General features: G+C 40.5%; 2 protein-coding genes across 2 annotated transcripts; one reads left to right on the forward strand and one right to left on the reverse strand.

The window, feature by feature from the left end:
* Positions 1–377: 377 nt before the first annotated feature.
* On the forward strand, positions 378–27,549 carry gucy2d (guanylate cyclase 2D, retinal). Its single transcript, XM_080867547.1, has 23 exons — positions 378–495; positions 1,255–1,350; positions 1,732–1,832; positions 13,805–13,949; positions 16,825–16,874; positions 18,181–19,181; positions 19,400–19,701; positions 19,827–20,199; positions 20,297–20,381; positions 20,452–20,566; positions 20,714–20,833; positions 20,943–21,023; positions 21,165–21,341; positions 21,425–21,578; positions 21,681–21,830; positions 21,966–22,114; positions 22,196–22,359; positions 22,868–23,060; positions 24,443–24,617; positions 25,433–25,531; positions 26,164–26,258; positions 26,354–26,436; positions 26,597–27,549. Exons 6-23 carry the CDS (start codon positions 18,317–18,319, stop codon positions 26,679–26,681), a joined length of 3,465 nt encoding a protein of 1,154 aa, XP_080723673.1. The 5' UTR covers positions 378–495; positions 1,255–1,350; positions 1,732–1,832; positions 13,805–13,949; positions 16,825–16,874; positions 18,181–18,316; the 3' UTR covers positions 26,682–27,549.
* hsd20b2 (hydroxysteroid (20-beta) dehydrogenase 2) lies at positions 1,832–8,365 on the reverse strand. Its single transcript, XM_080867548.1, has 11 exons — positions 5,538–8,365; positions 4,551–4,597; positions 3,968–4,043; positions 3,781–3,891; positions 3,622–3,689; positions 3,474–3,518; positions 3,339–3,373; positions 3,166–3,247; positions 2,964–3,029; positions 2,721–2,870; positions 1,832–2,636 (listed from the first exon to the last, which is right to left on the reverse strand). Exons 1-11 carry the CDS (start codon positions 5,803–5,805, stop codon positions 2,523–2,525), a joined length of 1,062 nt encoding a protein of 353 aa, XP_080723674.1. The 5' UTR covers positions 5,806–8,365; the 3' UTR covers positions 1,832–2,522.

Here is a 27,549-nt window from a genome sequence, read left to right on the forward strand (position 1 = left end):
TCACCTGTCACTCAGACCGGCGGCCGCCTGGGTCTCTCCTCCTGCCTCCCCTTTCTCTCATCCACCTGCTGGCCTCCACCACTTGCTAATGTTACTGAATCTGAGGAAGCACCACCACAGCCACCAGGCACGTGCAGAGGGGGGGGGGCGGAAGGGGCTTGAGCACCCGCCCCTTTCCTGATGGGTGCCCAAAGTGCCCTTTTGTTGAGGCAATTGTTTTTTTGTTTTTTTTTAATTATTTCTTTTTATATGTGTGTGTGCGTGCGGAGTCCTGTCTGTGCCCCTCAACAATAATATTTAACTATTAATCACAGTTTTGCTAAATAAAAGGATCTGGCTTGTATCAGTCACATGATCTCATTTAACCAATGATCGCAGAACGCGCTGGTTACGAGCCGGGAACGAGCTCACAAAGAGCACGCGCATTTTTTGCGGTCCGGAGCTGTAGGAGAAACACAAGTTAACTCAGAGACACAGACTGATGCGACAAAACCAGTAAGTAGGTGTACAGCGTACACTGTAGTGTATAGCACACAGGAGTATTAGCTTATTACGTACACGTTGGTAAGCTGTCTTGTGGCAACTGACGAACTGAAACAAACGAGCGTGCTGTGTGTGCAACAGCGCGACAAACATTACCTGTCCTAACTGCACAAGTAGTGCTGGTCATAGCTGCTAGCTCACTGGGTAAGGCTGTCATGGGTCTGTAGCTCTGTCACCGTTTTAGGGAACATATTTAGTTTTAAAGTAAGTTACAGAGCATTTCCTGCCTTTCTGGGGGGATTATATTTCACTAAAAAACGATCTAATATGCATGTCCACATAATAATGATTATAATTATAATATTTAAAAAACACACGCTGTATTTTAAAGAACGTACATTAAGAAACAGATTATATTAGATTTATATTTTAAATAAGACAAAATGCTGATTTTACAGCAGCAAAATTATTGTATCTCTACAGTTTAAAAATGTAATAAGCTTTCTCCCTGCACAGAGTGGATAGTGAAACAAATGGAATCATCATAAATACATTATTTCATATTTATTACTTTTTTCCCCTCATTGCTTTATTATTGTAGCTCTAGTAATAAATAATAAGGGAAGGATTCTGGATCAGCACCATGATGGAAACTTGTGCCCACAGTATATACAGTATTCTGAAGAAGGTCTAAAATGTCACTGTGTGTGCATGTGTGTGTTTTATGTATATGGATTTTTAAATTATTACTCATGATATAACATTGTCCAGACATGCCTGGTAAGGACATGAGGAGGAAACAGTAGGAGCTGTATGAGGCTACTAAAGGTAATGGATCCCTCAGCAGCTGGATTACAAAGAGCACAGGTAACATTAACACATGTACCAGTTGTTGGAGAGATATTCCAGTATAAACAAAAATAATAAGCACAACTGAAATGTTTTGCTTCTATAACATTTTTCTGTCATCATTTTATTATAGATTAAGTGTAAGAGTTGTTAAGTGTGGATAATTAAATAATAGTTTATTGCAATAGCAAGTTGTGCCTTGTTCTCAGATGGACAGCAAGTGGAGAGTGATATATGAAATGATGGGATGGAAGGAAGAAGAGAAGCAAAGAGTGATTCACAGTCTAGTTTATTTCTCAGTTTTTTGTTGCCTTATGGTTCCAAGCGCTGTCACCAATCTTTGCATTTTGTTATTATCTCATGACACTTGTTTAATCAGCTACCATCTCTCCTATGGAGTTTTTAATGTCTACAGTCTCAGATCAGCACAGCCCTGCCCTCCAGCACTATCAGCAGCAGGAGCAGCAGCAACACCTTAACAGCAACATTGTACCCATCAGGTAAAACATAGGCTACGTTTGCTTTGCCTTGTTACCCATATTAGATTCTTGATGAATGTGTGTTGTTGTTATTCAGCCTGGTTCAATGTGCCCCTTTTTAGCTTTAAGCACCCGCCCCTTTAAACGTCTCTGCCCTGACAGCCACCACCAAACAACTGAGTTATTTTTACACACCGACCAGCATCTGGCCAATCCACCACCTTTCATTGTTTATACAGTTACAAAGAGAAAAAAAAAGTCACCGGGCCACCGAGCAAATGCCCGGTATGCCTGACGGCCAGTCCAGCTATGGGCGTGGCATCAGTTAACCCTTTGCGTGCCAACTGTGGCACGCATGCCTAGGGTTGCCAACCCCTACTGTAATCAGTTTACTACTTTTTCATATTTGTATGAAAGAGCAATCAAACTCTCTCAGGGGTATGAAATAACCCTTTGATTGAAAGCAAACCAAGCCACATACAAAGTCACACAGATCACCTTTCATCCCTATTCTGAACGTCATCAGGTCATCTTGACCATGTCAACATGCCTAAGGTAAAACGGTGAAACCAGTTTGTTGTCTAAGAGTTAAAACAGTCGTGAATGGGTTTTATTCACCATAGAGTTGAAGTAATTCAGTAATATTTGAGTGATAATTTTCTCCTGCAGAAAAAAAACAACCTCAATATCAGTGCAGATGGAGTCACATGACTACTCCCTGTTTTCACCGGTCCAATCGTTTTTCTTGCATGAGCTTCGTAGTTTCCTAATGAGGAATGTCGACATCCGAAGACAGTCCGGCAAGAGCATTGTAAGAAGCGCATTCTGTAAGTTGTTGGAAAAGTGACATGTTAACGTATTGGAGGGGATCATTTCTAAGCTATAACAGTTTAGCACTTTATAACTGACCTGGACTGCGTGTGATAGACAGCCAGTGGTGCAGCTGGAGTGACCCACGGTGTTCAAAGCCTCACGAGCAAACGCTGTAGCGCTCTTCATGAAGCTGTTCACTTTCACATTTTTTGTCATGTTGGTGGACACCAGGAAGGGAGCCACACACTGAGGAGAGATTAAGGGAGCCAGAGTTATTTGGCTTTTAACTGAAAAAAAAAAAATTAAATTTTGAAATTTGACCAGAGTTGCACACTTTACCTGGACAGTAATTCCCTTTGACTTGTACTCTGCATGGAGACACTGAGAGAAGTATGTTACGAAAGTCTGGAATAAAGAAGAAAACAGACAAACCAACAAGTGAGCATCATCAAACCGTGTGCCAGTGAGAAAACATTACAGTGTGACGGGGTCAGCGTATATCTGAAACAATGAGTGCAAGTACGTCATACTGAAACAGCACCTTGGAGGCAGAGTAAAGCGTCAACAAAGGCTGTGGATGGACACCTGTCATAGACGAGATGTTGATGATCAGCCCCTTTCCTCTGGGTCAAAGATGGAAGGCAGACATCCATTACATCATCCCATACCTTGCTACCTAATAATCACTTTAAATTTGAATGTTTCTGTCTTTACCTTTTAACCATGTCTGGGAGAACCAGTCTGGTCATCTGAATTGAGACAACATAAACTCATTTAGGTATCAATCAGTGGTTATTTATTGGAGAAAGCTGTGAAAATTACTCAGAAATACCCACAAAGACCTCTCACCTGAGGGACTGACAGTATGTTACAGTTGATCACTTGAGTGATTTTCTGGTCAGAAAAACACAGAAAATGAAAAAAGGATTGTTATCAGAAGAAATATATTAAACAGTTCATTAACTGTTTAATAACATTAAAACACGACAACGCTTACCAGTTCAGCATCCGGTATTTCCAGGAAATAGGCAAAACAGTCAGTACTGTTCATTCCCACATTGTTAACTATGTGGCATAAGGACATGCAAAATTAGCAGCTTCAGTAAGTAAGTATGTAAGAAAAAGGCAAGTTGGAAAGTAGGTGGGTATGTATTACCCAGAATTCCAATCTGCAGGCCTTGTAGTTCCTTGGCTATGGCAGTGTAGATACTGTAGCCATGTGTGAAGTCCACTGGGATGGTCTGAGTCTTTCTTCCATACACACCCTCTGACGAAAACAAACAATATATTTTTGATTATTTTGTCTCAATAGCCGCAGAAAGTAGTATTTTCCTTGAACTCACCGATTTCTCTGGCAACAGTTTGAAGCTTGTTATCACATCTGCTTATTAAAACAATATCCAGGCCTCTTCGTGCCAGCTGGAAGAGAAAAAGAGAGAGTTTGTGGCTGTCACACAACAAGGAGACAAAGTCAGTCAAATTGTTTTATAATTCTGAACTTAAAAAACACATGTCTTGGTCTTGGAGTTTACTATCAACAATTTTATTAACTGTGAAAACTTATTTATAAGCTAGCTGTAAAATTGATAATTTTTCACACTGCGTGAACAAAAATATATTTGCAAGAATGATTATCACATCAACAGTACATCATGAGGCGATATTAATTGCTGCATGACTACACACTACCTAAAACTCCATCGTAATAACGCAGCTACATTATAAGATACTGAAATTCACAACTTTCTGTTTTCCATGAAAAGAAGTGACAAACGTAACAAAAGAAAGTCTCGGCTACAAAATAGCTGTGTGTGTGTGTGTGTGTGTGTGTGTGTGTGTGTGTGTGTGTGTGTGTGTGTGTGTGTGTGTGTGTGTGTGTGTGTGTGTGTGAGAGAGAGCGATTGTTAAGGGGAGCTGATGACTCACCTCAGTGGCATAAGCTTTACCAATACCAGATGTGGCACCGGTGACAACTGCACAGAGGAGAAAGCAGAAAAACGTCAGATCAGTTTTATTTCTTTCAACACTCCTGTCAAACCCAGCAGGAGTTTTAAACATGGATTTGTTGTGGACAAAGATAATGTGTTTTGCTTTCCTTATACAAAAATACATTTTTAAATGTGGATTCAAAGCAGAAACTTCCATTATTTCTGATCAGCAGTACGGCACAACCAGCATTACTGTGAATGTAGTGATAACCAACTAGTAAGATTGCTAGTTGACAGAGGATATCAAAAAGCAGAATAATAAAAATCAGTATCATCTGATAGGTTTACTGGAATAATAGCAGTCAAAACATGGGCAAAATTGTATCTATTAATAAAAAAGATCCAGTTACAGATTCTCGTGTAGAATTAGACTATTTTGTATTTAGTGCAGATAAACATATACCTCAAATGCAACTTTATTTGCATGCCTCATCTCAACGAGTCATTCCAAAGTAACAATGTAATTTTAGAAGCATTTAGGAGGAAATGTAACCAACACAAGAGTAAAAGTTGCAAGTGGAATGTAAGAATGTGATTTCAGAGTATTCAGCCTTGATTTAAATGAACGGAGTGCTGCAGCAGGCCTCTAGTTCTCTGAGAGTTTGCTTCAGATACGTGGAGCATTAAAATTAAACGCTTCTTCTCCTTGTTTAGTTTGTGCTCTGGGGATAGATAGACCTGTCCCAGATAAGCTTAGAGATTTGTGTGGCGGCCAACATAGCAGCAGATAACACATGTATTTTGACTGCAAACCAGTCAGTTCTATGTAAACCGAAGACACTGTGATGATCTGAGAGTTGGCATGATAAAAATGTTAAGAAAAGAGGTACCATGTCCAGGGCTTTGCAGTCCTGACCCTAAAACCGCCACAGCTGGCACTGTTACATTTGAAGAGTACGCTGTAATTCCTCTTCTTTAACCTTACCTGCCCATTGTCCGTATGTTCTCAAGTCCACTTGCCATTTTGATGATAAAACAAACTCTCTAAATCCACACCAACATCTCCAAGTGATTTTCAGAAGGTAGAAAGTCACAGTCATTCCTCCAATGATGGCCAGTAGGTCAGCAAACAACATCTTGTTGCAGAGCTCCTTTGCTTCTAGCTCAGAGTACAAAATGCCAAAAAAGTGGCTCAACTGCCAAACTTTGGGCAGTGAAAACTGTTTATCTGTAACGCCCCTCCTCCTCCACATTACCCCACCCCTGATTGAATGCTGCTGTCATGAAAGGTGACCCTGCTGGACACATATGGCCCTAAACCTCCATTACAGACCACTTTTTGGAAGCACACCTAAGCTTTTGAGTCTTTACAGAGTTGTACACTATAATTTCATAATGATATTATTAAGAGTTTGTTCACTTAACATAAAAACATCAAGTTGCAGTTGATCGTAAGCATGCTAAACGACAAGGGAAAGCTCTTAGTTGTAACTGTCATGTCCGATGGCACAAAATGCAAAGTTTTTTGTTAAGATGTCTTTCAAACATGCTGCAGTTGTAGTGTTTCTGTTTTTTATTTTTGTCTTCAAGCCCAAGCTTACTTTCTCCAATATACAGCTCTTTCTGTAACCCGAGTCCTGTATGGTACGTATAAATGTCAGGATTTCCCTTTAACGCGCTGCAGGATGCAGCAGGTTCTAACAGCAATCACATGTGAATCTAATCGTCAAAAGCCTGGAAGTACGACTCATCAAATGGTGTCAGTGCAGATAAAAGCAATAACGTAGTTGTGACAGCTACTGACAGCTGATGAATCTCAGCTGCAGTTACAATCTGTCACCTTTTATTGTCAGTAGAAACAGTCCCATCCATTCATGCAACAACCAACGTCTGTACACTGATAAACTCAAAATGCTCTCGATAATTGTCTGAGCAACAATACATGTGATAGCCCATAAATGCTACACAAGCATATTTAGAGCTGTGATCAAGCTGCTATCATTAAAATGATAAAAAATTGAACTGGGTCACTTGCAGTGTTCAGAGCCATAATGACTCCCCGTGGCAAAATAAAGTGTGTTTTGTGTAAAAATGGGTCAATTCATATTTCTACAAGTGTGTCTTACATTACTAACCCCTCTCTACCATAAAAAAAATACTATATGCATTCAAGATTACTTATTTTCCCACTTTCACACTAAGTTTTAGCAGAAATAGCATAAACTACTGTGTCCCCGATCAGGTTTGTTCAGGTTCAGTTACCAACATGTGAAAAATTCAATTAAACTCCATTTGTGTGTTGTTTATATGGAGCTAAAGTTTAGCCCCATATAAACAACACACACGCTACAGATGATTCAGTATTGTGTAGAACCACTTAGCAACATCAAGTTTAAATCAACGTTTTATGTGTGACTTTATTAGTGTCTTACATCAGTGTGGATTCATTTTGTTTGCTTTGTTGCTTCAGTTTGTTTAGGTTTGTGGGGATTCATTTATGGGCAGCTCTCTTAAGGTGCCGCTGCAACATTTCAGTTAGGTTGGGATTTGCGAAACAAGCTAAAATCATCACGCCTCCACCACCATGTTTGACAGTCGGTGTGACGTGTTTTGACTGATATGCTGTGTTTGGTTTTCTCCAAATGTGGCCAAACATCTCCACACTGGTCTTGAGGACATTGTTCCAGAATTCTTGTGGTTGTTCAGATGAAACTTTGGAAACCTAAGCTGTGCTGCCATGCTCTTTTTTTTGAGAGAAGAGGCTTTCTCCTTGCAACACAAACAAGCCCTGCTTGTTCAATGTTTTTCTAACTGTACTGTCATGAACTTTAACATTTAACATGCTATCTGAGATGTGTTTTTGAATTTACCTGAGCATTTCACAATCTGATCTTGGGGTGAATTCTCAAAACTTCAGTTTTTATAGCGGTCACATTTATAGAGGTAAATGTGAGATACTTGTTAATAGTTCTAACAGCAATCTGGAAGTATAGTAGCAAAACTGAGGGATGGTTAAAGTTCATTTGTACTATAATACCCAAAGGGTATTTCAGATTGACCAAAAGTTATGTCGGACAATGCTAAGGATTTTCTATGAGTCTGTTGTGGCCAGTGCTATCCTCTATGCTGTTGCATGCTGGGGCAGAAGGTTGAGGTTTGCTGATGCCAACACACTAAATATACTGATCTGCAAGGCCAGTAATGTTGTGGGGACGGAGCTGGACTCCCTTAAGGTGGTGTCTGAGAGGCGGATGTTGTCCCAGATGAGGACAAAGGTGGATAATACCTCCCACCCACTCCATGACGTGCCGGCTAGTCACAGGAGCACGTTCAGCGAGAGACTGAGATTACCAGAAAGCACCACAGGAATCATTCCTGCCCGTGGCCATCTCCCTGTACAACTCCTCCATCTAATACACTGTAAACACTTCAATAGTTACACCCTTTTGCACATGCTCTACAGTAAAATAGCAAATGCCAAAGTTCACAGTTTAGAGTCAAATGTCAGTCATATATATTCTCACCTCTGTAATATTCTTGTCAGTCTTCTTGATATTTATGATTGAGCAATTTGTTATATTAGTCCTGTTTTTAAAATTTCAAATTCTGCAACCTATTGTATTACATAATTAGTTTAGTCTGTTACTGTCTTGGAGCAACTGTAACCCACATAATTTCCTTGAGTATTAGTAAATTATTCTGATTCTGAAGTAACATAAAATAAAATCACATGTCTCACCAACAAGAACTGCAAATTAATCATAATTATACATCTGTACTGTATATAAAAAAGCAACATGTAGTCTCTTTTCATGTCCATTCACTGTAGGTGTGGATCTATTGCATGGCGTTCCTCACAGCAAGAAGCTGTTGAGCAAAATCAATACAGCTCTTCCTGCATCTGGAGCTTGTGAAGGACATCTCAGTCATGCAGGACTCCTGTTCACTGCTAAACAGTTAGAGCTTCACAGAAAGAACCTTGAGAGCAAACTGCTGCTGAAGCTTAACCATCATCTCACTGAGTTAAGAAATGGCACATTTTTGCTAAATCTGCAGAAATAGATGCACACCCATACAATTTATGGTAAACTGAGCTGCCTTGTATGTACATATGTTGAAGTTGCCTCGTTCTAATGTTTTCTCTGAGGCTGCTGCCATTTGGAGCAAAAATGAATATATAGTTTACAGCATATCTTGTCACTGGAAATTGTTTGCACTGGTTTTTTTGGGGGGGTTTTTTTTGGGTTTTTTTGTTTTTTTTGTCCCGTTTGGCTCTTTTGCCATCAGAATTGTTGTCTAAAGGCAAAGAAAGATGCCCAACGGATTTACTTTACCAAATTGACCATCCCAGCCTTGCCGTAATGGTCCATTTGATTCACCTTTTATTGTTTATTTTATTTTCACTTACTGAATACGGGACAGACTTGACTGGGGGAAAGAAGGGGAGAAAGAAAGAGGGAAAGAGAAACAGCTGAGAAGAGGGACAGGGGAGAAGGGCAAAAGACAAAAACCAACAGAACGGGCAGAGAAAAAAAATGCATATATCAATCACCTGGATCACCTGCTGAGAAAGAAAAAAGAAAGCAAGCAGAAGAGAACAAGAGTAATAGAATAAACAACATCACAATGATATATGGGAATATGACAGTAAATACTAAATGTTAAACATTATTGTGCAGCACATAAGATCAACAGAACACAGTGTGCTTTGAGGTAGGAGCCAAAAAGGGTGTAGTTTGTGGGTGTGATCACCCGTGTGTACACCTGTGAGCATGGACGCGCTTGTTTTTTTTTTTGTTTTTTTTTAAAAGGTTCCTTCATGTAATGATCTGCTAGAGGGTGTGGGGGGGCCACAGCCCCGTCCTTCAGGGCATGAAGCAGGTATGGAGGAGATCAAAACTTCAGACATCCAGAGGCCCCCAGAACACAAGAGACCAAGGAAGACCAACAGAGGGGCAGCCGCGCCACTGTCCCAGAAAGAGCTGAGGAGAGTCCCAGATGAGGGCTCACTCAGCAGCCGCGGAGCAGAAGCCAGGGGGAGTTGCAGTGACGCGCCCGTGAGCTCCGCCGGCAGCCAGCCGTGCCTGAGTGACCGAGCCCCAGGCCGAGAGGCCGGGGGCACCCCACCTCCGAAGTGGCCCGAGCAAGCCCCAGGCTCCAGGCCCCGATAAGCGGCCGCCAAGGAGTGAGCCGGTGTGTACCTGGACGCCCATCCCCGGACACAAAGAACCACCAACGCACCGATGTCTGAGGGAGTCCGCCACTGGCAGGGGAAGTGGTGGTAGGGGGAGATAGGCCTCCAAACCTTGGAGGGCCTGAGATGTCCCCAGAGAGGTGGCGCCTGACACCCAACCTGACATATAGACACAGACATACAGGCACACACATATACAAACATCCATTCCCACCCTCATGCTCTCATATGCACTTACTCCACACTCAACCAACGTGGAGACAGACATAAAGAGACGCTGTACACACGATCACACTCCCCAAGCATACTCTGTTTGCACTGTTTATATATTTATATTATTTACTGTAGGTATTGGTGAAAAAAGCTTGTTTGAAAAATGTTGTGAAAATCTTGAAATTAGAATTGTTGTGCCTTATTTTGTTGATCTTTTTACATATATTCCTTTTGAAAATACTAAAATTTGTGTATTTATTTATTTTGTTTGTCTGATAGCATTTATTTATAAAATAAATCGGACATTTCAAACAGTTACTCGCTACTTGAGTAGTCCTTTTGCCAAGTACTTTTTTACTCTTACTCGAGTAACTTTTTTGAAGACTACTTTTCACTTTTACTTGAGTAATAATATTTTAAAGTAATGCTACTCTTACTTGAGTACAATTTTTGGATACTCGACCCACCTCTGCTGCTACTTTGAAACTCCTGGGCTGCTCTGTCTGCCACAGTTTCAAACTGATCATGTGACTGCATGGCCACATCTGATTGGTAAAAAAGTTACCGGAAACTCCACTGACGGCATGTTATCTAATGTGTTAAACTAATTATTTTTTAAAAAGTAACAAGTCGAATTTTGCAAATGTAGCAGAGTAAAAGTACAGTTTCTTCTTCACAAATGCACTCAAATAAAAGTAAAAAGTATCGTGCAAAAAAGGTACTTTAAAAGTACATTTTTTTCAAAAACCTACTCAAGTAAATGTAACGGAGTAAATGTAACTCGTTACTACCCACCTCTGTCGATATGCAACTAATTCTGTTGTGTCGCTTTGAAAAAACTACAAGTAACCAGCAGAGGGCGCTGCAGTATCTTTACAGGTCATTGCTGCTTTTGACAGATACAGTAATTTAACTTAGAGAGCTGCTGGGACTACTTGATGTCAATATACTTCTATTTAATATATGACTTACATTTTGAACAATTTATACTTGAACCAAGAGTAAATGTTAAAACTTAAAAAACAAAATTAAAAAAAATAAAAATCACATGTTAACAACAACAATAATAACAGACTTTTGTATTTATATCACTGTGTGTGTCCATCTTCTACATGCATTTCTCTGATCAGAAGCAGCTCACTGAGGACAGTGTATTCAGACAGTCACAGGAGGTTTCCTGTTACCTAACCCACATTTTACGTGACGTTCTCAAATGCTGTTCAAGCATTCCCTGCCTCATAGCTCAAATCCTCTGACCCTGAAAATACTAAGTGATGTCACTTGCAGAGGCTCCCAAATGAATTCAGCAATTAAGTGAGGTCACATAAGAGGCAAATGTCTAAGCTTTTCTACTGCTCCTCCCACAGGCCCTCCCAGAGTATGAATAATTTACTGTGACAAACTGCTTCACGAGAGAAAGTAATTCCGAGAAACACACAGCTTTGCGAACCACGTGACCGCGAATGTGCCAGTTTCATACTGTCAGCTTAAGACCTACATGTTTGCTTAAGACTAAAAAATACTGAGTCATTTCCAAATGTGTCCTGTTGACCTTTTATACCCTCTCAACATGGGTAAAATTGTGTGTTAGGCTCCAAACAAAAAGAGCGTTAGGACTAAAATTAGTCAGGAAGTTACTGATCAGAAGTGCTGATGCCCTTCTGTTAGCACTGTGCAGCGTTGCATCTCCTGTTGTAGGCCAAACAGGTTCTTCGCTCAACTGGGCTGACCGTGTGTCTGACCTTGCTTTGAAGTGATTTCTGTCAGTGCTGTTGGCCATGTCACTAAGAGGCTTGCAGGGAGCCAGTTTAGCACAGCCTCACCTGACTAATCTAATTACAGAACAAACGTATCCTCACACTTGCATATGGGAGAGACCACCGACACAGTACTCGGCCTCAGCAGAGGGTGATGTGTTTGAGCATCACTTTTGGGCGTCTTTGTTTTGTTGATACTATGTTTAAAATGTGACGTTTTCCTTCCTCCTTATTAGTTTAAAAATCCAGCTGCAGGGCTGCAGTGAACTGAACATGCTGCATGCGCTTAAGAGCCACTGCAGATTGTGAGTGGCTTACCACAGATAACATTCAGATGTTTTAAGCTTTGTGCACCAGTTCACCCAGGACATCTCCCTGTTTAAACATGTATTGCGCTCATGTTGATCTTTTGACTCTAACTACTATGTCAGGCATATATTCCAAATTTTGCAGTGGCTTGCATGGACAATATGATGCAAAACTGCATGAAAAAAGTGCCTCAGTCAAACAGAAAGTAGTGTTTGCTCGAGTCATTTGCTGTTTTAACAGGTGAGGTTCTAGCTATTTAAGAAAAATCTCAGGTGTAATTGGCTTAATGATAATATTTTTTAAAAATTACAGGTACGTTTTAGCATTATCAACAAACTAGGTTTCACAGGCTGTAAAGCCGATGTAATTAAACCTCTACTTAATAAAGGCTTCATTCAATCCAAGCGTTTCAGCCACTTATCGACCTAAATCCTGCCCCAGTATAGCTGAAATCCTTTAAAAAATGGTTGCAAATGGTCGTGAATTGTTTCTGTCAGAGAAACAGTTTAAACAGAACTGGTGAAAGTTTACAATCTTCTTAAAGACTGATGGACAAGAGAATCATTTTATTTAATGCCAGTGATCTCAACGATTTATTACTGAAACTGGAAAGTACCATTGGGTTTATAGGAAGCACACTATGCTGCTTTCTGTCTTATTGACAGTTTGTTTGAGTAGATGATGAGTCAGTAGTCCAAAGGTTCATGTGTTTGGTGATAGCAGAAGTTTGGAGTCCTTGATAACATAAAACAACTCTTTGGGGCCACCTTCTTTCATCTGTGCAATAATATCTAATTTAAGAACCCTGTCTCAGAGTGATGCCAGAGTCCGTGCATTGTTAATTCTTTTGTAATTCTTTACCATCAACCTGCTCCTATATAACTCTGAGATGCTCTGACTGGTCAGCAGTGCCATAGTGAAATTGCTGAGCACACTTCCAAAAATTGAAAAAACTGGTGTAAAATCCTTCTCCTCAAATTTAAAACCCTGAATGACCAGGTTCTTCAAGACCTCACATACCCATATTATCCTAACAGAGCACTTCTTGGTCTTACAATTTCCAAAAGTAGAATGGGAAGCAGAGCTCAGCTATCTGATCAGCATGTAACCAGCTCCCTGAACGCTGAACCATCCGATGGCTCACTCCATATAAATGTAGCTATTTCATGTTATAAACATGCACTCGTGGCATACACTATAAATGCCACTGTGCTAATTTGTACAGTGCACTCACTTGATCCAAAGAAGGACATTTAAAGTATTTCCATGATTCAATTGATTGCATTTCACTTATTCCATGCTAATTGAAAGGTTTAGTTGCTTACACTGAGTTATCTGCACATTTCACCTGCCTACAGAGCAGTGCAGTTGTGCAAACTTGTTTCATTTAATTTACTGAATTTGTGCTTGTTTTTACGAATTATGTAATACTTCTGCAATAGCAAATGCAAAAACTCACGGGGCTCATGATTATTATTTCAGCTGTGTTGTGTTTAGACCTCTTGTGGCTGCATAATGTTGCTTTCAGTGTGTGCTACTGTAATATCTGCTTAACAGAGGATTTGTATGAAGTGTAATTAACTTTTGCTTGGATGTACCATATTAACTTCAAATGACTTATCCTACTCGAGCACTGCAAACTCAAAATAAACAAGTTAGTGTAGTTCACCCCTCTTAAGTTAACGTAACTTAATGTTTTCGAGGCTTAAGTTTGTGGTTTGTGTTTTGTCCTCTTTCTCTCTGTCTGTCTTGTCTCTTTCCTCCCTGTCCATCTGCAAGTACATCTTGATCAGGAGCTGCATGTTCCTGATATGAGTTTGATGGCTGTACAGCACCACTGTGATGGGTTTTCCACTCCACTTTAAGGGTAGAAGAAGCTTGCCACCAACATTTAACTTGGTGAGAGTTTGTGAAATGCACAAAGGTAATTGTCATATTTCCTTTGACATTATTGTAATATCATATGTATCCAAGTGGTGTGGTATAAATAAAACAGAGCTGAACTGAATGTAAGAAGGGGGTAATGCAAAGCAGCAGGGTTATATGGAGCTACAGACACAGTTGCCTTTGTTAGACTCGAGACCCAAGAGGTCAGTAGCATTTCTATAATTTAAAGTGGGCATCAATGATAAAACAGCCAGCTGCATTAGAGCCAAAGTTTCTCACCAAGGTCATGCTAAGGTGTGCATGATGAGCAAAGATTGAAAACAACTCTCTGTCTGAAAGTGAAGGTTTCACCCCAGCACAGATTTTATGTGTATATTTGAGTGAGTGACACGTTGCTGTTCTGGTAACAAAATGTCTCCTGTACAGTGGGGCAAAAAAGTATTTAGTCAGCCACCGATTGTGCAAGTTCCCCCACTTAAAATGATGACAGAGGTCAGTAATTTGCACCAGAGGTACACTTCAACTGTGAGAGACAGAATGTGAAAAAAAAATCCATGAATTCACATGGTAGGATTTGTAAAGAATTTATTCGTAAATCAGGGTGGAAAATAAGTATTTGGTCACCTCAAACAAGGAAAATCTCTGGCTCTCACAGACCTGTAACGTCTTCTGTAAGAAGCTTTTCTGTCCCCCACTCGTTACCTGTATGAATGGCACCTGTTTGAACTCATCATCTGTATAAAAGACACCTGTCCACAGCCTCAAACAGTCAGACTCCAAACGCCGCCATGGCCAAGGCCAAAGAGCTTTCGAAGGACACCAGGAAAAGTATTGTAGACCTGCACCAGACTGGGAAGAGTGAATCTACAATAGGCAAGCAGCTTGGTGTGAAAAAATCAACTGTGGGAGCAATCATCAGAAAATGGAAGACATACAAGACCACTGATAATCTCCCACGATCTGGGGCTCCACGCAAGATCTCATCCCGTGGGGTCAAAATGATCATGAGAACGGTGAGCAAAGATCCCAGAACCACACGGGGGGACCTGGTGAATGACCTGCAGAGAGCTGGGACCAAAGTAACAAAGGTCACCATCAGTAACACACTACAACGGCAGGGAATCAAATCCCGCAGTGCCAGACGTGTTCCGCTGCTGAAGCCAGTGCATGTCCAGGCCCGTCTGAAGTTTGCCAGAGAGCACATGGATGATACAGCAGAGGATTGGGAGAATGTCATGTGGTCAGATGAAACCAAAGTAGAACTTTTTGGTATAAACTCAACTCGTCGTGTTTGGAGGAAGAAGAATACTGAGTTGCATCCCAAGAACACCATACCTACTGTGAAGCATGGGGGTGGAAACATCATGCTATGGGGCTGTTTTTCTGCCAAGGGGACAGGACGACTGATCCGTGTTAAGGACAGAATGAATGGGGCCATGTATCGTGAGATTTTGAGCCAAAACCTCCTTCCATCAGTGAGAACGTTGAAGATGAAACGAGGCTGGGTCTTCCAACATGACAATGATCCAAAACACACCGCCCGAGCAACAAAGGAGTGGCTCCGTAAGAAGCATTTGAAAGTCCTGGAGTGGCCTAGCCAGTCTCCAGACCTCAACCCCATAGAAAATCTGTGGCGGGAGTTGAAAGTCCGTGTTGCTCGGCGACAGCCCCAAAACATCACTGCTCTCGAGAAGATCTGCATGGAGGAATGGGCCAAAATACCAGCTACTGTGTGTGCAAACCTGGTAAAGACCTATAGTAAACGTTTGACCTCTGTTATTGCCAACAAAGGTTATGTTACAAAGTATTGAGTTGTATTTTTGTTATTGACCAAATACTTATTTTCCACCCTGATTTACGAATAAATTCTTTACAAATCCTACCATGTGGATTCATGGATTTTTTTTTTTCACATTCTGTCTCTCACAGTTGAAGTGTACCTCTGGTGCAAATTACTGACCTCTGTCATCATTTTAAGTGGTGGAACTTGCACAATCGGTGGCTGACTAAATACTTTTTTGCCCCACTGTATGAGGAGTACTGCACGGGATATTATACCTTCTCTTGTCTTTATGCTTTCCTAATACCTAAGACTGATTTAATATACTTATATAATCTGAGCATCTCTTGGTCATGCTCATTGTGAAGCACTATTTTCTCACCAGTTCATCCCGGCTCTGATTGGTCCGACTGTCCATCAGTCTTTAAAATACTTAAGGACTGATGGATGGCTTAGGTTGTTTTACAACTAATTTGTGAATGTGATAATTTCTAGATTACATCAGCACCTCAGTTAGCACACAGTGCAAAAGACAGTGGATGTGCTTCTACTCCCGCCCCCCACACACTCTCTTTCCACACCGTGGATTAAAAGCTAAGGAAGGTTAAGAAGTCAAAGCTTGTCAGTCCTTCTCACTCTTCCATTTCTTTCTTCCATTTACTTGTTACTGTCCCCAGCTGTCTGCCAGTCTATTTTTAGCCAATCCAAACTCTGGATCAGAGCTGCGCTTCTTCTCACGCACCATCCCATTACTCAGTGCTTTCAGACTGGTCCCAATCCAAGCCAGGGACAGGAAGAACGAAAGCGAGGCTAAGCTACTGGAAATGTGGATATGTGTCATTTTCAGTATTGTCTTTGGGAACTTTAGGTACAAGTGGAGATAGCTGATTTTATTTATTTATTTGTTTACTTTTTACTTCACGTGACTTTTGGATTACATATGGTAGTTTTTTTCAACAAAGGACCACAGGTAACTGCTCCTGCTGGGTGCTTTAGTATTCTTAATCCACCTGGAGCTCGGATGGTGCTGAAGGACAAACTGCAACCCTGACATGGCTCCTTTGTAGAAAAACTGCTCCAGGTCAGAATTTATTTTCTTGTAACATTTATTTTATTGAATTCTCTTCCATAGGTCGGTCACTATTAATGAAAGGAATGTGTTCATCAGCCGCTTCTGTATAGGTGAGGCCACGGAAATTTCAAGCACTGACTTTTCTCTTGTAAACTAGATCTGTCTTTGAATTTGAAATAGACTTTTGGGGTATTTAACTCAATAAAATGATGCAATTTTCAGTGGCATATCAGAACAAGCTTAGTACATTCTAGTCCCTGCTCCTCTTAAGATATTAGCAACTGATAAGCCAAAGTCAGCATTAGCCACTTTCAGGAGCCTTGATGGTTGCTACTCATGTGCTTTAACTTAGCTTTAGGACAGGCTAAGAACACTGAAATTTGTAGTTTAACATTTGTTTATCAAGAAATCTAATTTAGAAGAGTTTTAACTTCTCTGTGATTTACCTTTATTTTTATTTATTTATTTTTTTTTTAAAGTAATCTGACACTTTTAGCATTTAAAGCTTAAAGCATGAAATAATTCCCAAAAAAAATATGTGTTTGAAGCTGGAGTGTTTCTTAAATCTTCTGACAAAAACAGACAACACATAAAAAAATAAAATAAAAATATTTTGCATGCATGTCTGAGCTTTAATTTGAAGATTTTTTTCTACATTCATCCTTTATTGTGGAATTTATTGCTTAACATATAAATGGGTTAGGGTTAAAATCACGCTGTAAAGGTCTCAAAAACTCATGTATAAAATATGATACACTTGACATTACAGGGTTAAGATGATGACTAAATCTTTTATATTTATGTTCCAATACATATTTTATTTATGTATATAAAAATATGTATGGGAACATTTCCAAACTGTTTTCTAACACCACCAGAAGCAAGCTACTGAGGCCTTTTGCTCTGCTGTCAGTGCTCATACTTAATACCACTAAAAATGTGAATTATCAAATTGCAATATATATTGAATTTCCAGTTGTGTTAACACTTATATAGGATACTTTACATTTATTTCAATAAATTCAGTTTGTATTGGCCAGAAATTCCAGTTAAAAATTAGAAAATAGCTTATGTGTCTCTTAAAGGTGAACCCGAATCACCTATGTACGGCCTGCTAAGCTAAGCTTTGCACTTTAAAACTGCATGGCCTGGGCAGAGCTAATCAGCTTGTTACTCACATGCCATTAATTCTCAGAGGAACAGGACAGGGACACTGGGCACCATTTCATCACCGAAGCAGATGGATAACTAATTAGATTCAACATTATGTTCTGTTAAATAAAACATCGCAGTGGGATGTGAGGCTAGCTTATGTGTTGATAGATGCATTTTAAAACCAGAGGACCCAAACACAGATCAGATTAAATGTCGTTCTACAACATTTCTCATGCTTTCCACCTTTTTTTTCGTTGGCAGTGATGGCTTGGAGTCGTGCTGTCACCTGTCCAGCTTTGGACTAGAGGGAGACATTCCCATTTACAGAGAAACTCTCACGCTAAACAGCCACCACTAGCCTTCTGTGTGTGAAGCATCTAAACAGCTGTGTGAGAAAATGGCACAACACATAGACCCCTGCTGTCTGCACAACCTCTCCTACCACCCGCGATGGCAGCACAACTTCATAAAAGGGAGGAGAAAAAAACATATATGGACAGACACTTTCAGCGGATGTAGTCGATTTGAATCTTTTTCAGCATCGTCATCATTGTCAAAAAGGTCATTATCATCCAGACCGCAGCTGCTATCATCTGCCCTGCAACACACCAGGAGCTGGTGGAGGAACTGGCTTCTTTTGCCCTTCCTCATAGTCTCATTTTTTCCCCATCAAGCCTCTGCAACCACTTTCACAATGGCTCTAGTTGGACCCTGGACATGTGACGTACTATACTCAAAAGCCCTCCCTGACTTGGCTGCCAGCCTTGCCATCAACCGCATAAACAAGAACACCTACCTCAGTAAAGGCTACTGGTATGACTACAAGCTGATCAATGAGGACTGCCAGTCATCCCGTGCCCTGGCTCGCTTTGCTGGGCTGAAAGGTTATGCAGCTGCTTACTTGGGCCCAGCCAACCCAGGCTACTGCTCCTCAGCTGCTTTGTATGCCAAAGAGTGGGATCTTGGGCATCTTTCCTGGGCCTGCCTCAAACCCAATATGAATAAAGGACATATGTATCCTAGTTTCATGAGGCCACTGCCACTCTCCTCTCATGTAATTTTTACAGTGTTGCGATTTTTTCGGTGGGCCCACGTGGCCATAATCTCAGAGGAGTCAGACTTGTGGGAAGCCACAGGGCATGAGCTGGCCTCTTCACTTAGGGCCCTTGGCCTGCCTGTTAAACCAGTGGTCACAATGGAGAACAACAAAGAAGGGCCTCGGGCAGCTTTGACAAAAGTGCGGGAGACAGACCGGGTCAGAGGTGAGTTGCTAAAAAAACACAGTTCAACTTGAACAAAACGACTGTGATGTGATATCTGAATATTCTTTTTTTTCCTTTAATTTCCAAAACATAGGGTTGGGGTTCAGGTTAGGGTAGAGTAACTAAGCTAATCAGACCTCATAGAGTTACAAAGCCTGCACATGCTATATTTCACATGAATTGGGATTATAAACTGTCTTTAAACTTTACTTTTCTAGTGGTCATCATGTGCATGCCCTCAGTCCTGATTGGTGGCCAAGCCCAGTACCAACTTCTGACAACAGCCTCGGCTATGCGCATGATTGATCGTGGCTATGTGTTCATTCCCTACGACACCCTTCTCTACTCACTACCCTACAATGATGCACCCTACTATATGCTGGGCAATGACACCAAGCTCCGGAAAGCCTTTGATGGAGTTTTAACTATCACCATGGACTCTGGTGAACGCAATTTCTACGAGGCCTTCAAACAAGCACAGGACAGCTATGAAATACGTACCAGCACTCCCCCAGAGCAGGTGAGAACATCTAATAAGAATCTACTTCATTAAGAAATGACAGAAAGTAAAAGACAAATCTCGAAGGATAGGAAAAAGACACAAATCTGAAGTTTAAATGGCTACTGTGCTGTCCCTTCTTTAAGGTTTCTCCATTCTTTGGCACCATCTACAATATGATGTACTACACAGCTATGGCTGTTGAGCAGGCCCGCGATAGAGAAGGCCACTGGGTAACTGGTCGGATCCTGGCCGATGGCGAGGGTGGCTTTGAGTTTGAAGGATTCAATCAGCCCCTGAGGGCTGGCAGGAACGGTGAAGGCATGCAAGCTCAATATGTGGTCCTGGACTACAGCGGCATTGGCAACACCCTGTACTCCACTCATTCGCTTCATGCTTCTCACACGGACAGCAAGAGCGGGGGCTTGAAATATCTTGGCCGTTCAATCCATTTTGCAGGGAGCACTCCCTACAAAGACTCAACCTGCTGGTTTAGCCCATACTTTGCCTGTACTGGAGGTGATTGTGCTTGTAGTGCCATTGCTAAAAACAAATTTAAAAATAAGCCAATGCTGACTTTAGTGCATTCAAACTATCTTTGTGGTTCTCTCCCAAGGCATAAATTCGGTTGCTGTCTTCTTGCTTTTCCTGATGTTCATTTCGTTGATTGGATTTTTAGTAAACATCTTTCTTCGCTACAGGTATGTATCTGATTTTGTTCAGGCTTGTGTAGCTTGGAAAATATGTAATGATTGTTTTCGGTCTTTTCAGGAGAGATGGCAAAGTTGGGTTCAGCTTTGGAGGTGGTGGCCACAGTAGCGGATCGACCAAGGTGGTCCTGACCCTTGATGACCTGGTCTTCATCAATACCCAAGTCAGCAAGCGGGTGAGTTCTGTGCTGAATCAATACTGCTGTCTTTGGCTTCTCTCTGAAATGCACGCACTACATACCTACAGTAGTATGGACTGTATGAAAGCTGCACATTGTTTACTCTGAGTTTACACATCCTCTTTGAACCCTGTGTGTGAGCAGAAGCTAAATGATGACAGTATAGCAAAAAGCCAGGGGGATATGAAGACGCCTCACCACTCAGTGTCCGGCCGTAGCTACTTGGCGTCCACGCCAGACAGCTCGAATATTGCTGTTTTTGAGGTGAGAGTCAGATGTTCACATTCAGTAAACTTCAGTACAATGTTTAGAAGCTGAAGTCTTTTTGATGTTTTTGGTGTCACGATGACTTTGTTGTTTGTTTAAATGCCAGGGTGACTGGGTTTGGCTGAAGAAATGCCCTGCTGGATCAGTATCAAACGTCTATAACAGCACTGAGAATGTCTTTGTCAAGGTAAATGAAAATATGTTATTTAATGGATAACTGAATCTTAACTGTAGCCAGAAACCATTTGGTCATCTGAATTTGCCTTAACACCCTGATCACAAAAGCTACAGTGAACTATATCTAATATTGCCACTGTTTGCTTCTCAGCTCAGAGAAATGAGGCACGAGAACCTCAATCTGTTACTGGGGCTGTTCTTCGACTCTGGGATCTTTGGTGTTGTGATCGAGCACTGCACCAGGGGCAGCTTGGAGGATTTGCTCAGCAATGAAGAAGTGCGTCTCGACTGGATGTTCAAGTCTTCCTTGTTATCGGATCTGATCCGGGTAAGAGATCTATGAGGTGATCTGTCAGTGTTTCATTTCTTATTTTACCATGTTTGTCACACATTTCTACAAACTGGCATCAGGGTATGAAGTACCTGCACCATCGCGATATCATCCACGGTCGACTCAAATCCCGTAACTGTGTGGTAGATGGGCGTTTTGTGCTGAAGGTGACAGATTACGGGTTCAATGAGATTTGGATTGTCCAAAATATTGACACAGATGAAAAGCCAGAGGGTGAGTGCATGCGCATGCACATCCACGTAATAATTATTATTGTAAGTTTTGTTTGCATGTATCATTTTTTACTAACTGTGCACTTGATAAAAAAAAAAAAAGATCTACTTTGGACGGCTCCTGAGCTGCTGCGAAGTTCTAGTGAGAGGAGGAGGGGCACTTTTGCAGGTGATGTCTACAGTTTCTCCATTGTTTGCCAGGAGGTCATCTCCCGCTCTGCACCTTTCTGCATGTTGGACATGCCTCCCAAAGGTAAGTAATATGCTACTACTTTTAGTACTTTTCATTAACAGTTTAAATCACAGTTAGCTGACAAGACTGGGTAAACTAAATCTTGCACTAATGTTTCTGCCTGGGCGGGTTTTTTGTTTATGTGTATGATGACAGAGATTATCAACAAGGTCAAGGAGCCTCCGCCTTTGTGTCGGCCTGTCATATCAGTGGAGGAGGCCCCGGTGGACGTGATACAGGTCATGAAACAGGCCTGGAGCGAAGAACCAGAGCGGAGGCCGACCTTTGATGATATCTTCAAACAGGTATAAACACATGTTTGTATGTTTTCACATGTTAGTCTGTAGCTAGGTGGACACAGCTGAGTTTTTCTCTCCATGTGACAGTTCAAGAGCATCACCAAGGGAAAGAAAACCAACATCATTGACTCCATGCTGCGCATGTTGGAACAGTACTCCTCCAACTTAGAGGATCTGATCAGAGAGAGGACGGAGGAGCTGGAGGTGGAGAGGCAGAAGACTGACAATCTGGTGGCTCAGATGTTGCCCAAGTGAGTTTCCATCAGCTTTCATTAGCACATGAAAGACATGACAGTATTGACTCCATAGCCATAAGTATTGAGTTTTAAACATGATTACCTTCTGGGGTTTGCAGATCAGTCAACACCTCAAGCTGTTGCTGGATCAGTTCTTGGTTCAGAGGCTTGCTGCACACTGTAGAAATTATTTGAGACAAATTTGTGGAGTTATACAGAAATATCTCAGGTGTATTCCAGTTATTCTCTGATTTGTTGAAACATTAATAAATGTACCATTAAGCAATGCTCAGAAACTATGAGATGAGATTTTTTTCAGTTGTCTCATTAAACAAAAAGCTGAATTTATTTTAGTCATATAGTCATAAAAGAACATATAGAAACAGATCTGTATTAAACTGTTGACTCCATATTGATACGTAGTTCTTGCACATGTTTTTAGAAATAAGGACTAAAGCTGAATGTCTGTAATCGTCTGTATGTCCTGAACATTTCATTTTCCACTTATCCATTTCTCCTTTAGGTCTGTGGCCCAGGCACTGAAGACAGGCAAGCCTGTCAAACCAGAGCATTTCAATCAGATCACGCTGTACTTCAGTGACATTGTGGGCTTCTCCACCATTTCATCTCTTAGCGAACCCATTGAGGTGGTCAACCTACTCAATGACCTCTACTCACTTTTTGATGCTATCATTCTGCTGCATGATGTCTACAAGGTGAATGTTGAAATACCAACACATGACATAAATGTCACCCAGGTAGCTGCACTCAGGCTGAGCCTTTGCTCCACCTCCCATGGTTCGTTTCCCCATGTTACATGCCATTATGCTCCATTGCTGCTTCCTTCATCTGTCCTGGAAAACAAAATGTAATATATATATATATAGTATTTTATATTATATTACAGTATTATATAGAATATATTTATGTAATGACCAATCAAAGTTTACTAGAAACGACATAGATTTAACTGATAACTGATGTGTTATTGTAGCCATGTCATTTCTTTCCTGTAGCTCCTTTGTTATTCCTTTATTGTCATCCTTTTGGGAAAAAATTAGGAGCTACCCAGAGATATGTAATCATCATCATCAAAGACACACCTTCCCATTTAATGTTTTTTCTTTATTTAGATGACTATTTACATTGTAGATTCTGACTGAAGGCATCAAAACTATGAATGAGCACATATGAATTATGTAGTGAAGAAAAGAAAAGTGTGAAATAAGTTAAAACATGTTTTATATTTTGGATTCTTCAAAATAGACATGCTTTGCTTACTTTGCTTACTGTTCCCAGAGATGCTGAACACTTGTTGGCCCTCATGCTGTTACTCTGCAGTCCATCTCATCCCAAACCATCTTGATTGGGTTTAGGGCGACTGGCGGCTATTTGACCATAAAGGCCTGATTCGTGCAGTCTCCTCTGAGCAGTTGATGTAGAGATGAGCCCGCTACTTGAACTCTGTGCGGCATTGATCTGGGCTCTAATCTGAGGTGCTGGTGACTCGGATGTATTTATCCTCAACAGCAGAGGTGACTCTTGGTCTTCCTTTTCTGGGACGGTCTTCATTAGAGGCAGTTTTGTCGTAGTGCTTGATGGTTTTTGTGACTGCTCTGAACTGACTGACCTTTAGTTCTTAAAATAATGGACTGTCGTTTCGCTTTACTTAGCTGGTTGGTTCTTACCTTAATATGAATTCCAACAGTTGTCAGCTGTGTACTTCTGCACAACACAACTGATGGTCCCAAGGCAAGAAATCTCCACAAATGAACCCTGACAAGGCGCACCTGTGAAGTGAAAACCGTTTTAGGTGACTACATCATGAAGCTTATTGAGAGAAGGCCGAGGGTTTGCAGCGCTGTTGACAAAGCAAAGAGTGGCTACTTTGAGGAATCTAAAATATAAGACACATTTAGAGTTATTTATCATTTTGTCTTTGCTACATAATTCCATATATCTTGCTTCATATATTTGATGTGTCTACAATGTAGAAAGTAGTAAAAATAAAGAAAAAACACTGAATGAGAGGGTGTGTCCAAGCTTTTGACTTATATGGTATCAGTTTGTGTTCAACTCTCCTCTTTTTCTCTTCTAGGTGGAAACTATTGGAGATGCCTACATGGTAGCATCAGGGGTCCCCAACAGGAACGGCAATCGCCATGCAGCTGAAATGGCCAACATGTCTCTTGACATCCTCCACTGCATTGGAACCTTCAAGGCGAGGCACATGCCTGATCTCAAAATCAGAATACGTGTTGGCCTGCACAGTGGTAAATAATGTGTTCATCCTTTCTGTGATGTGACAAACCCTGAATGTGTGATTTAAGCTTTAAGCTTCTCACGAAGATTCCTTACTGGGCGTGCTGTGAAATTCAATTCAATGTTATTTATACAACTCCAAATCACAACAACAGATGCCTCAAGGCGCTTTATATTTTTAAGGTAGACCCTACAATAATACTTACAGAGAAAATCCAACAATCAAATGACCCCCTATGAGCAAGCACTTTGGCAACAGTGGGAAGGAAAAACTCTCTTTTGACAGGAAGAAACCTCCAGCAGAACCAGGCTCAGCGAGGGGCGGCCATCTACCATGACCGGTTGGGAAGAGAGAGACAGGATGAAAGAAAAAATTATTATTATTATAAATAATTATAAAAAAAATTCTGGGTTTAGAATTTAATCTGAAGAAAAAGGTCAATAATGATCTATCCACACACCTGTTTATAAAAGCCAAATACATGCGTAAAAAGTAAAACCGTGCAAATTAAATCCAAAGGGAATTCAGAGAAATAGAACCACAGGGACTAAAGCTGCAATGACGAGGAGGCATTTTTACCTCCTTTATCTGTGTCTGAAGCTTATTCCTGGAAGAGTAAAACACTATCCACTTAGAGTGCTGTCATCCAATTAACACACTGCATACTCTGGATTTGTGATTCTATACTGTGACTTTCTTTATGTGCACAGGAGCTATATTTTTATATATTGGGTTGAAACTGTAGAGAAAAAGGCTTAAAAGCATACCAGTATAAAGAATATTTAAGGTATTGTTATGGAGGAATATATGTACTGTTGTTTGTAGGCCCAGTTGTAGCAGGAGTAGTCGGCCTTACGATGCCTCGGTACTGTCTGTTTGGAGACACTGTCAACACAGCATCTCGAATGGAGTCCACGGCATTGCGTGAGTGTCTTGTGCATGATTGTATGAACCACATGTTTCTTTCTTTCGCTCTCTTTTTCTTTTTTTCTAATGCTGGAATAGTGGGAGGGAGGTCAGGTGTCTTTCAATTTGTGTGCATGCTGCTTGAAGCTAAATAGGGCTTTGAGTGAGGAGTCCTTCCTAATCCTTTAAGGCTATCAGCAGAATTAGAGGCCAATTTAAAGTTTCGGAATAAATGCCGTCAATGACCAAGTTTTTCTTGGCAACCTTCTACAAGGTGCACACATTTAGTAAATGCCCTGTAATTTAAAAAAGGAAAAAAGAAAAGGAAATTTAGAAAAAAAAAACCCCCTCTCATTTAATAATGTTCTCAGTAAATAATTGTAATTAAAAATTTGTATTGAAAAACATTCACATTCAACTTATCAGTGGTAGTTTCAGTCAAACTTAATCTAAAGTAACAGTTATGTGCTACATGATTATACTGATGGGTAATATGCTGCCACCAAGTGGCTTAACCTCAGAAGAACAGTCTGTTTTCTGCCCAGTCTTGTAGACTTAGTCATTTTAAACCCAGGAATGCTCCAAGCCCAAGATTTTATATTAAACTGTGTACCTGTACCAAAGCTAAGGTTTCACCTGTATTTGCACAGCTTACAGAATCCATGTCAACCAAAGCACAGTTGATGTCCTGAAGAGCTTGAACCTTGGATATAAAATTGATGTCAGAGGTCTGACAGAGTTAAAGGTAAATAAAATGAAAAGGGACGCTAACCTCTACACCTGCTGAAGCATTAGATATGTGCTCTTAGCAACTGATTGCTGATGATTGTTTATTTGTAGGGAAAAGGTATTGAGACCACTTATTGGTTGGTGGGTAAAGAGGATTTCACCAAACCTCTGCCTGATCCTCGAGACCTTCCAGGGTAAGAGAATGGTTCTGTCATTTACACATGTTAATAGATGCAATTTGTCCGACTGAATCCGTTTTGATCATTTTAAAGAAAAAGTTACTGCAATCAAAGTTGCTTGTTGTTTTCTTTGTTCCAATTTACGGTGCATAAAAAGGTGTGTTTCCTATTACAGGGAATGCACTCATGTGATCAGTTTAGAAGAGATACCCGCCGACAGAAGACAAAAATTCCTGGATCGACAGAAGAAGACAAACTAGCCCGTGGTTTATCATTGGAAAGTGATCAGAGGTAGATCATTGACTGAAAAGTTGAACATGCAATATCTGACAGCAACTACACACAAGACTAAAGAAAATTTCTATATTAATCACATCAATCAATCCTTTGCTCTTGTATGAAAAAAGTAGGTGAAACTATGTCTATGTACTGAACCACGTGCTTTATAGAGATTCTGGAGGGATGCTGTCATAAACACCTTAATGGTGGAAGCTATTACTGCCTGATTATTCATCTCAGCTATAATGGTGTCTACACTGGACTCACTTTAGAGGCATTAACCCTGTCACAACAGCACAGAATGAAAACATTAATACATTTTTATAGCAATTTCAGCTGCAAACCTGGATAGCACATTCGGAGCTCAGGTCGAGGGTAGCTCTGATTTTGCTTTTGTAGCGGCAGTGTTGTTTACAGATGATGGAAGAAGCCATGCCACCCAAAAGTGATCAAAATCTATATATACATTAAAACATGGTGGATTTAATATTTTATAGTTTTATTAAAATATATCTAAAAAATAAACACAATTCCTCTTTGGCCACTTGGTCTTTAAAAATTTGATTTACATCTGTGGCCTGTTTGTTTCTAGCTGGATATCAACAATATGCAGTGCTTAACAAATTTATTTATGCAAGTAAGTATAAATATTTTTAGAAATCTGACAAAAACTCATTTAAAACAAAAAAATTCTGATCTGAACTGAAATGATTCGACCACTTAAATTATTCTTTTCTGTTTGTGAATGTAAGTAAATGACTGTAATTCGCAATATTAATCAAAAAAATTAATATTTTTTGTGTTTGCTTTTTTAAGTTTTGAAAACAGTAAATTTAAAAATTCATCAAA

This window comes from Rhamphochromis sp. 'chilingali', assembly GCF_963969265.1.
Source record: "Rhamphochromis sp. 'chilingali' genome assembly, chromosome: 19".
NCBI lineage: Eukaryota > Metazoa > Chordata > Actinopteri > Cichliformes > Cichlidae > Rhamphochromis > Rhamphochromis sp. 'chilingali'.